The 12,137-nt window shown below is 42.9% G+C and overlaps 1 protein-coding gene across 2 annotated transcripts in view; it reads right to left on the reverse strand.

The window, feature by feature from the left end:
• Positions 1 to 11,340, reverse strand: part of SLC12A2 (solute carrier family 12 member 2) — a 125,710-nt gene extending 114,370 nt beyond the window's left edge. The window contains exon 1 of one of the 2 annotated variants that reach the window (XM_021009509.2): positions 10,277 to 11,340. In XM_021009509.2, coding sequence (XP_020865168.1) covers positions 10,277 to 11,026 — 750 coding nt within the window. In that variant the 5' untranslated portion in view covers positions 11,027 to 11,340. The remainder of the gene's footprint in view (positions 1 to 10,276) is intronic. The other variant, XM_021009508.2, reaches the window with a different exon arrangement.
• Positions 11,341 to 12,137: the final 797 nt, after the last annotated feature.

Consider the following 12,137-nt stretch of genomic DNA (forward strand, 5'->3'; position numbering starts at 1 on the left):
CCCCAACTGTCTCACCAAAAGAAAAGAAAAAAAAATTAGAAACAAGGTAATTTTTATTGATAAAACTCACTTTTTAAGACTATACCAAAACAGTTGGCAGAAAAAGTACATGTGAGCCTGTAACTTCTGAGCATCTTCTTTACACTGTAAAATATCCACTCCAAAACATACTTAGGAGTTAGAATCAATCAAGCAATAAGCATTTATTAAGCACCTACTACTTCCAGGTACTATGCTAAGCACTGGGAATACAAAAAGAGGCAAGACATTCCCCAATTGATAAATGGTCAAAGGACATGAACAGACAGTTCTCAGATGAAGAAATTAAAGCCATCTATAGTCATATGAAAAAAATCTCTAAATCGTTATTGATCACAGAAATGCAAATCAAAACAACTCTGAGGTACCACATCACACCTATCACATTGGCCAACAAGACAAAACAGGAAAATGATAAATGTTGGAGAAGATGTGGGAAAATTGGAACACTAATGCATTGTTGGTGGAGTTGTGAAATGATCTAACCATTGTGGAGAACAACTTAGAACTATGCCCAAAGGGCTATAAAAATGTGCATACCCTTTGATCCAGCAATAGCACTTCTAGGGCTATATCCCCAAGAGATCATACAAATGGGAAAAGGACCCACATGTACAAAAATATTCATAGCAGCTGTTTTTGTGGTGGCAAAGAATTGGAAATTGAGAGGATGCCCATCAACTGGGGAATGGCTGAGCAAGTTGTGGTATATGAATGTAATGGAATACTATTGTGCTATAAGAAATGATGAACAGGCTGACTTCAAAAAAACCTGGAAAGACCTATATGGTTTGATGCTGTGTGAAAAGAGCAGAAGCAAGAGAACGTTGTACACAATAACCGCCATGTTGTGCGATGACTAATACTGATAAACTGAACCCTTCTCAGCATTACAAAGATCTAAGACATCTCCAGAGGTCTCGTGATGGAAAATGCTATCCACATCCAAAGAAAGAACTATGGAAGATGAATCGCTATCATTTTTTTTCTCTTCTGCTGAGTTTTGTTTCCTCTTTCTGATGGTTCCTCCTATTGGTTTTAATTTTTACTTACAACTTCACTAAGGTGAAAATGTTTAATAGGAATGTAAATGTATAGCCTATATGAGATTATGCGCTGTCTTGGGGAGGGTGGTGGGGAGGAAGGGGGAGAAAAATTTTAAACTAAAAAACATATGGAAGCGATTGCTGATAAATCAAAATAAATTAATGAAATTTAAAAAAAAAAGAGGCAAGAGACAGTCCCTGCTCAAAAAGCTTACAACCTAATGGGGGGACACAACATGCAAACAAATATATACAAAGCAAGCTACATGCAAGATAAATAGGAAATAATTAAAAGACAAAACACACTGGAATTAAGAGGGATTAGGGAAGGCTTCCTGCAGAAAGTGGGATTTTGACTGGGACTTAAAAGAAGCCAGGGAGGTGAATACTTGGGAGTGGAGAAGGGAGAGCATTTCAAGCATGGGTAACAGCTAGAGAAAATGCCAAGAGATGGAGTATCTTATTTGTGGAACAGCATGGAGGCCAGTGTTGCTGGATCAAAGAGTATATGATAGGGAATAAGGTACAGGAAGACTGGAAAAGTAGAAGGGGGGCTAGGTTAGAAGGACTTCGAATGCCTGAGTATTTTGTATTTGCTCCCAGAGGCAACTTGAAGCCCTTGGCGTTTACAGAGTAGGAAGGGGGGATCAGACACGCATTTTAGGTAAATCAAGTTAGTGGGTGAATCCAGAATGGATTGGAGTGGGAAAAGACCTGAGGTGGGCAGATCCCACCCACCATTAGGGTATTGCAATAATTAAGGTATGAGGTGATAAGGACCTACACTAGAGCTGTGGCAGTGTCATAGGAAAGGGGCACAAATGAGAGATGTTGCAAAGATGAAATTGACAGGTCTTGTCAATAGCTTAGATGTGAAGATGGGGGCAGGGGGGAGTTGGAGATATAATGAGCAATCCAGGATGATTCCTTGCATTGAAAGACACTGGAGAGACACTAAAAGTCTAAGCAAGAGATAAGGAAGGCCTGGGCTAGAGTGGTAATGTTGAGCAGGGAGGAAGGAATGGATGTGAGAGAGCTGTGGAACTAATTAACAACATTTGGCTGTTAGGGGTGAGAGAAAAACTGAAGACTAATCAGAGGCTCAGTGACTGGAAGGATTGTGGTACCATCAACAAAAGCAGTATAGGAAAATAAGAAGGTTTAGGAAAGTTGAGAAATCCAGTTTTAGACATGTTGAGTTTGAGGTGGCAACAACATATTGAGATAGAAATGTCCAGCAGGCAGTTTGAGATGATGGACCAGAGCTTAAAGGAAAAAATGGATATGGATTTATAGCTTCAGAAGTCATCTCCACATGGGTAATAACCGCTAAACTCACAGGAACAAATGAGTTCACCATGTGAAAGACTGTAAGAAATGAAGAAAAGAAGGGTCCAGAATGAGCCTTAGGGAAAACATACACTTAAGCAGGCCAAAAAAGAATGAATCAGCCAAGAAGACTTTAGGATTGGTAAGAAGATTAGGAGAACCAGAAAAGAAGCTTTATAAAAGCCAAGAGAGAAAGGAGAACACAAAGGAAGGAGAGATGCTATGAAAAGTCAAAGAGGATGTGGCCTAACCAAAAAAAAAAAAGCCACTGGATTTAGTAATTAAATGGCTGTTGGTGACGTGGGAGAACAGTTTCTGTGGAGTCTGAAGGCAAATGCAACAAAAGGGAGAGAAGAGAAAAATAGATGCAGTGAAATCTTTTCTTCCCACACTTTCTTTGTGTAGCAAAAGAAAAAAGGGAGAAAAAGATACCAAATAATAGCTTGATATTGTTGATATAGCCCCTTTAGACTATATGTTTCTTGAGGGCAGGGGCTTTTTTTAAAAAAAAATTTATATTCCCCAGAGCTTAACAGAAAAGCCTGACACATAATAGGCACTTAATAAACTGTATTGTATTATATTACCTTGTGAAGAGAAAAGAAATGGGTGGGAGAAATTGAGTCTATGTATGCTCATATGTATGATTCACTTGTAAATTTGGGATTTCAGATAATTCCTTTATGCCTCTTCCCCTAGCCTTTCTCTCTGAATTTTAATGGATTTGTAGGCTAGTTAATCTCTGGTTTCACTCTTCACTAGGCAAAAGCATTTTTAAGCCTCCAGACAAGTGCTAGGCACTGTGCTAGAATAAAGGGATACAAAAATCAAAACAGGGGGAAGGAGAGGGATAGTACCTGATTTTCTTTCAAGGAGTTTAAGGTGAAAACAATATGTTCACAGAAACGTAAATTCAGAAATCAGTTAACTAGCATTTATTATCTACTATATGCCAGGCATCGTTTTAATAGCTGAGGATTCAAAGAAAGGCAAAACAGTCTGCTCTTTAGGTTCTCAGTCTAACGGGGAAGAAAACATGCAAACAACTATGTACAAATAAGATACAAACACGATAAATTTGAGGTTGCCTCAGAAAAAGACAAGAAGATTAAATGAGGGCTGGGAAAGGATTCTTACAGACATCTAAAGTAATTTCTTGCAAGAGGAGGCCACTAGCAACTGGGGAGACCACTGTATTTTTTCTGTAGGAAGCAGCACCTGTGCATTTTAACTTGAGCCAATTTGAAGTAAGCTAGGTATCCTAAGAGACAGAGGAAAGCAAGGAACATATATCAAGAATGCAAAGGCACAGAGGCAAAAAAGCTGGAAAATCTGTATAGGGACAGTCAACCTAAATTGCACAAAGGAGAATAATGTGCAACAAGCCTAGAAAGAGAGGCCGGAACCAGATTACGAAAGGCTTTAAAATGCTGAACAGAGAAGGTTGCATTTGATCCTAAAAACAAAAGGGAGCCACTGCAGCCTCTAGAGTAGGTAACTGGCATAGTCAGACTCAAACTCTAGGAACGTTAATTTGGTAGCTGTGTGGAGAGTAAATTAGCAAAGGAAAAGTTTGGACGCAGGGAGAAAAATCAGGAGTAATTAGAGGTGATAAGGGTCTGAATCAGGAGGGCTGTGGCGGGAGTAGAGAAGAGATGGATCAGAGATGTAACAGAGGGCAGAATCAACAAAACCTGGCCAGTGAATTTTAAGAGGAGTGTAGAAGACAGAAGAATGGAGAATGAAAGGCAACTTGGCATAGAGAACAGAGAGCTTCACTTGGAATCAGGAAAACCTGGGCTCAATTCCACTTCAAACACTTATTAGCTATGTGACCTGGGCAAGTTACTGAACCTCTCTAGGCTTCAGTTGCCTTATCTGTAAAATGAGGAGGAGTTGGATTTGAAGTCCTCTGAGGTCTCTTCCAACTCTAAATTTCCTGTCCTAGGAGGTTGTAAATCTATGTGACTAAAAGGATGTCAGATCCTCAACTGGAATAAAGAGGCTAGGGAGAATGGGTTGATAATGAGCTCTATTCTGAATACAGTGAGTTTGAAATGCCCACTAAACATCCAGTTAGAAATGCCCAATAAGCAGCTGGTGTAGGATCAAGTCAAGCTGTATAAGACATTTGTTCAAATTTGTTCAAACAAGCACTCACCCAGGGTTTGGCATCATGGCCAACGGCAAAAAACTACTTTGTTAACAGGAGCTTTCCCCATTGTATAATATTTCTCCCATTAAAAAACAGAACAGTTATTTCAATATTACAGTTTAATTACAAGTTCAGATATACTTCAGTTAAGTATGGAGCCAATTCAAATAGCTGCTATACATTTTCAAGTACACATTACATATAAAAAATAGGGACAAAAGCCAAAATATTATAAAGGCACTTAACGAGAATATATACTTTAATGAGACACAATGGTATTCAGAATACACACAGGTGCACGTGAGAAAGAAATGAGCAGGTATTGATTCAATTTTGTTTACCTGTGTGAGATTATCTATCTTTTAAAATTCCAAACTGACATTTTGTCTTGTCACCTAAATATTTCTTGACTTCCTCTTCACTGTCAACTGATCTCAGGATGCAAATTAATTTCACTTTTAATGTAAGGCAGGAACTGGCAACTTCTGACAGAGATATGGTACATGATTTTTAAGTGCCTTAAACAATACAATGTACTGAAAAAAATTATTCTTTGTTTGGTTACTGAGGGTCTTACCAATGCCTCACACTCTTCCTTCTATCAATTATTCCAACATTCTCGTGTAGGCATTGGAGAAAAAAGGGACATATTCTACAAGTTCTTTCACGTATTTAAATAAAAACTGATCTGTTTGATTTTCTTCTACAATGGGTACAGAACTGAAATGCCTCCTCAAAATCTTCCCTTCCTCCTAATTTTGCTATCTGTTGATGGCATCAACCAAGCTCAAAAACACAGTCATCTCTGACTCATCACTTGCCAAGTTTTGTCAATTCTACCTCTGAAAACCCACCTCTGACAGCACTATCCCATTTGTCCCCTCTTTTCCATTGACCACTGTCTCGACCACTAGTGCAGGTCCTCATAATTTCTTAACTGAACTATTCCAGCAACGTAACTGGTCACCTTGCTTCCATCCTCTTCCCCTTTCTAATCTATCCTTTATACTGATACCAATCAACTGACAAACAAGCACTAATTAAGCACCAGCCAGACATATGTGCAAAAGTCATCTCCCTAATGCACAAAAACTTTCAGTGGCTTCCTACTGTATACTGAAAGATATAGATTCCTTAGCCTGACATTCTAAACCTTCCTCTATCCAACTCCAACTTCTTTCTATCTGGCCTTATTTCACACTATGGCATGGTATTATTTCTTTTCACCTCTCCATACACACCTGTCCCAGGCAAATTGGGATACCTGTTTTTCCCTCACCTTTTTTCCTCTGCTCTCACTCCTCTGTTCATATACTGTCCCAATAGTCTCCTTAGCTCTGCCTCTTGAAATCTTTCTCTTCTTTTAAGGCACAGTTCAGGTGCCCCTGACCTACTTCATGATCCTTCCCTTCTCAGAATTAATCATATTCTAACTCATACTATACCTTACACATTTTTACTTCTTTGGAAACTTTGCTCCATGTCTTGCAGACATAAAACTCAGGTAGACTACTGATACTAAAATGATGGGCCTGTTTTCATGGAGAAGTGTGAAGTAATTAGAATTTGGCAATTTCCTGAGCACAACCCAAAGAGTCTGCTCTCTTCTTTCTCTTTAATTCTGAGCCCAATTACTATCCATTTACATACTCTAACTGCATGTCAAAATCTGGACAAGAGGTATAATTTGGCCTGACCATTCACACTAGAAAGATCAAATGGATGAAGACAAACTCTGAAATAATTATGGATAGCTTCAAGGAGACTATGCAACATTCTAGGGCTTACTGCAACCACAATATCATGTACCAACAGGAGCATCTACAGTACTTCATCCAAAGGGAATGCTTCTATAATGGATTCAAAGGGTAATGGAGAGGCACTTGCTAGGTTTAAACAGGCTGCTACACATAATAAATGAGTAACTTCAAAGAAAAATAAGGGTCAAAGATGTCATAAAGGAAAGGTGGATAGAAAAAGGTGAGTGGGACATGTGGCAAGGAGGAACAGTGGTGGCACATGCCCCTCATCCCAGCTGCTGGAGAGTCTGAGGCTGGTAGATCACTTAAGCTCTGCGGTTCTGAGTTACTGTGGTGGGTGAACGATAAAATGATCAAGGAAACAAAGGTTCAAGCTTTCCAGCATATCAATTTATTAAGCAATGCATGCCAATTTTCTAACAAATTAGGACCAGACCTCATCTTTGGCACTGGACCCCAAATACAAGGGGAGACAGGTACATTAAAATAATTAATCAAATAAGACCTATTAATTAAAAGAAAACAATTAACCAGGATACAAAATTAGGCAATCTGATTTCTAATTGGAGGAAAGAATAGGGACTTTCCGAGTTGGGAGGGGAAAGTGAACAGATACAATTCCCTTAAACCAGAAAAAGAAGTGTCTCATTCCCCACCAAGTGTCAATGAACAGTCAAAAGGAACACGGAAACGATAACTGATTTATTACTTTTCCGGTAAGGCATATGGGTTGCTTGAGATGTCAAATTGTGTGAAAACTCCTTGCATCTTTGGATCTGACTAGGCTTATGCAGTACAACTTAGGTCTTTAGTTAAAGGTCTCTAAGCAGCATATAGAGATGGTCCAGCTTCCTAGGTTCAAATAATGCAATAAGGTTTTCTCATAATTGCCACAATTGAATAAAGTTTTCTCCTAAGGTGGAAATTGGGCTAGACCCATAATTGAATAGAAAGGGAACTGAGCTAGCTCCAGAATTGAGTCACAAGATGGAGTCAGTGTGGTTCATTCAATTCCCACCACTATTTAGTGTTCTAACTCCTTCATTGCATAGGGCTAATATGGAGTGGATGTCTCCATCAATATGTTAGACTCTGGGAACAGAGGGGCACAAAGCTAAGGAAAGATGAACTGATTGACCCAAGTCACAAAAACAGAATAGGACAAAGCTTCTACAGTGATCATTTTTAGAGTCAGGTCTGTGAAAGGCACTGTACTTACTGCACTTACAGGCTTGGTGAGATAGAGATTCAGAAAGAAAGGAAGGGGAAGGGGAAGGGGAAGGAAAAGGGGAAGGGGAAGGAAAAGAGAAAGGAGAAGGGGGAGGGAGAAGAGGAAAAGGAGAGGAGGCATAAAAGGGAAGGGGAAAGAAAGGGGAAAGGGAAGGACAAGGGAAGGGAATTATAAACATTTTAAAACTGTTCATTTTATCTTTGTTTCCTCAGTACCTTGAAGTAATTTAATAAGTGCTTGTTGAATTTAACTACCAAAATAATGAAACTATTCTATGAAGTTCTGATTTAGGAGGCACTAAGAAGGTAGTTTACACCACCTACAAAACAAATCTCTACAACCAACTGCACTGAAACAAATTAAAATCTTCCCCCTTTTTACAATTCCTAAAGCGGGGAAAATTGTTAAACCCTTGGGTTTTAAAGGGTTTCTCTCCAGAGTAAACAGGATGTTAAGAGAGGGACAAAACTATATTAAGCAGATTAGGTGCTTTTCACTATAAATGCCCAGAGGACAAAGGCAATCATAATATATAGACAAGTCATCTTTTTACACACCCTTGAAGGCTTAAAAACAGACACTGTCTAATTTGAAAACAAGATTTACATAAAGCTATGAAGAACCAAGCCACAGTTAGCTATCATTTAATCCATTTACTAAGACTAACTACACAAAGACTTTTTCAATTTGTGGTTTTATGACCAAAGCAACTCCTCATCTTCTTTCTGGTTGTACCTTTCTCTTAACAGTCTGGAACTAGACACATAGGTGGAAGTAGGAAATCACAAATAATTAATGAAGTAGATAATGTAATTGGAGAAACAGAAAGTTGACTAACTTTAAACACCAAGTTAATTTCAATAACCTGCTTGAACTTGAACCTAAAAAATCATAGGTTTTTTTAAAGGTTGATTTACAGAGGGAGGAAAGGAAAAAACGTTTTAAAATACACAATAAAAAGCTCAAACATTTTTGAAAATAATTCTTAAATATGTCAAAAGCAATGCAGAAGGGTCATTTTTATCTCTTCTGAAAGACACAAGATTCTGATGGCTCAGTTAAAACAACAAACATTTTAATTTGAAAGAGTTTAAGATACACAACTGCTCTCAAGGGAAAGACTTTTTAAGGAGGTTTAGGACTTCTGAATTATCATACACCAACAATGAATCATAAATTCACTTTTATGATACTTCTACCGTAGTAAAGACATAATGCAGAGGCAAACATCAGACTAATAAATGACTTAGTTACAAGTCCATCTTAAGTTTGCATACTTTTTAAAATTTAAAAAAAAATTAGAAAATGAGAGGAAATATGGCAGCAGTTGTGGAAAAACAAAAAGGTTTATATTAAATTCTTGATAACTAAGGATGTAAACATCCCCAGAAAAGTCACAACAAAAAAGAAACAGTAATTTAAAGCAAAATTATGTTAGGTTTTCGACAACTAGTTTTAAGAAAAGGGACCTTAACTTCCACGCTGTAGGAATGTTTGTAATGAACCATATTATTTAGCCCACTGTTAAACCTGGAGCCACACACTGCCCTAGAATGCTTAATACATGCAATATTTTGGGTCAAGGTGCTTTCATACTGTCTGGATTTGAAGAATTTACACAAGTCGATAAAAATTCAGTTTCAACCTACCATAGTTTCTTCCCAAGGCTAAACGTAAAAAGGGATTTTACATAACCTTAATTCAGAAGATATGAATAATAATCTCATAAACAGAAAGATGATTTTAAGATAAAGATTTATGCCCTTAAGGGATAAAGTTTGTTTTTTATCAGTATGGAGTTGCCATATAAATTACACTGTACTAGGAATATAAATCAATAATGCAAGTGAATTGATGAACATGAAACTAATGTTTAGAGCACTATAACTCATACAAAGGATATTATGTACCCTAAACTACCCACCCGTGCACCATCCCCACCCCCCAACCCCGCCAAAAGCTTCGTGCATATTTTTCATACAGAAATGTTGTTCATCCTTCTTTAGCCATTAAAAGATGTTTTTGAACCAAACAGAAAACAAATGTTCTGCATCCAAACTCGCCCCAAATAAAACAGGTTTACCATCAAATGTGTTTAATTTATCAAGAACAGCATGTTCTAAGACTTAAGATTTCTGCGATCTTCAGCATATTCAAGCTTCAAAGATGTGATTTTAAAAATAATTCATATGCCACTAACACACCCTGTCAGATCCTCTTTTAGGACTTGGTAACCTCCTAACCTCCACGTTCTCAAGGAGGATAGATCCTAAATGATTTAGTTGAGCCAAAGAAAACTATAAATAGGACACAATTGTAAATTGTTCCTTTTCCTTTTGCATTTTAGCCTTGACCACCTGATCCTACTTTTCCGGAACAAAAGATTAAATTAGATTTACAGTCATTCTAAGGACTAAAACTAGTCTAAACTAGTCTAAAACTAGACTAAAACTAATGAGTTAACAAAAATAAGCCATATGAGGCAGTTAAAGAGAATGTCATGTAGACTGCGTAAAGGATTGCAAACTTTGTAGACTAAATTCCATTCCTATGCAATCTCAACCTTGACATCTGGCTTTCTAGAAGGCAAGGAAAGTATGCATTCATGCCACCTTACCAAGGAGGAAGGAAGAGGTAACGATGAATTGTCAGGAAAGAGAGACAGAGAGTCAGAAGCAGAAGGAGGCAAGAGGTGGCGCGTTGGGAGCTGTCTCACCTTTTCCAGTTCATCGTGGAGCTCAGCCAGGCTGGGCCGGAGCAGCTTCTCGCCCAGGTTGGCGGCCGTGTGCCGATAGTGATCGATTCTGGGCACAGCATCCATGGTGTTGTGGCCAAAGGTGCGCAGGTAGTAGGTGTTGGTGTGGGTGTCGTAGTAGTAGTGGTGGTGGTGGCCGCCGCCGCCACTGCCCGAGTGCAGGCTGCTGCCCTCGCTGAGCACCGTATCTCCCCCATTTTGGAAGCTGACATTAGACCCCTCTCCCCCGAGCCCAGCCGCATCCGAGGGGCTCTCATCCGCAGACGACGAGGCGGCCGGGTCCACGAAGTTCACCCGGAACCGGCCCTTGGCTTCCTCGCTGCTCTTGGCCGCTCCGTTCTCGCCACTCGCTCTCCCATCCCTCGGGGGCTCGGCGGGGCTTCCCGCGGCAGCCGCAGCCGCAGCCGCCGCAGCCGCCGCCCGCCCGGCGTTCTCGGTGACCAGATCTACCTGAAACCTGCTCTGGCTCGGGGTGGGACCCAGCGGTCTACCCAACCCATCTCCCGCCGCCGCAGCCACCCCGCCCCTGTCCGCTCCTCCCGAAAGGCTGGGAGCCGCAGCATCCTCCTGGACCTGCAAGGCCGTCCCGGGAAGGTCCACCCGGGCTGCGGCGGCAGAAACGCGCTGCGCCTCCTCAGCGCCGGCGGGGGCAGGCAGCCTCTGGGCGCTGGAGGAGGGCGCCGGGTGCTGCGGCTTCTGCCCCACCTCCATCGCCGCCTCAACCGCAGCAGCGCGCGGCCGCCTAGGCAAACCCCGCAGGCTCGGCGCCCTCTACGCCCCAAGTCACCAGGAGCTGCAGCGGCGTGATGCTGCGGCTGCAACCCCAGGTGAGGGAAAGGCGGCTCTCCCGCTAACCACTAACCACACACACCCTCCTCCTTCTCCGGGGAGGCTGCCAGGGTGCAGTTAGCCCGGAGCCCGGCTTCCCTAGGCGGTCCCCGCCGGCCCCAAATCGCAACCTGAGGGGGTGGGGGGGAAGCGGAGGGAAGGAATCGCCGTGGGGCCCAGCTGGAAGCGCCGAGGCTGTTTAAAGCCTCCGCCGGGGCAGCGGCGGCCCTGGCCACACGAGGGAGGCGGGGCCCCGAGCTCCCTCCTCCCAGCTCTTTCCCCTCCCTCCTCGGGCCGAACGCTCCGTCTCGCACCCACCCACCCCTCTTTCCCACTCTCTCTGTTGCTCGGTCTCTAAGCGCCGCCCCAGGCCCGGGGACCCGGCAGCGCCGGAGTAACCAGCAAAACAGGAAGCTTCCTTCCCTCGCTCAGCCAGTGCTTGCCTCACTCCACTATTCAAGCCCGACGACCCCTACTGAGGCGACGCCCCCCCCCCCAGCCTGCCCTTTCCTCGTCGCGCCCCTCCGCTGCTCTCCACGCACGCGGCCAGGCCCTCCGCATGCGCGCCGGCTCTGACCCGACCCGCCGCCGGTAGCCCGAGCAGCTGCAGCCGCAGCCCCGACCGCTCCCGCTCCCGCCCCCGGGGCTCCGTTTAAGCCCCTCGGGCCAAGAGGGAGACCTGAGCACTAAAGGATCCGCACGGCCGCTGCCTCCTCTCAACTGCGGCAGGAGCCCGCAGGCGATCTCCCCCCAGCTACCTCCCTTCCGCCCTCCTCCAACCCCTTCTTTTCTCCTCCTTTCCACTTGGTGATGAAAAGCCGGTCCTGCCACGGGCCGCCGGAGAGAGCGCGGGAGGGAGGGAGGGAGGGAAGTGACTGACTGGCTGAGGCCTGGGGGTGGAGGGAGAGGGAAGGGACCGGGCTTTCCCTTGCGCCGGCTCCCTGCGGCTAGCGTGCCCCCGAGCGAGCCCTCGCGCCGCCGCCGCGGAGGCGGA

Source organism: Phascolarctos cinereus, unplaced genomic scaffold (assembly GCF_003287225.1).
Source record: "Phascolarctos cinereus isolate Bilbo 61053 unplaced genomic scaffold, phaCin_HiC Scaffold_4;HRSCAF=312, whole genome shotgun sequence".
Lineage (NCBI taxonomy): Eukaryota > Metazoa > Chordata > Mammalia > Diprotodontia > Phascolarctidae > Phascolarctos > Phascolarctos cinereus.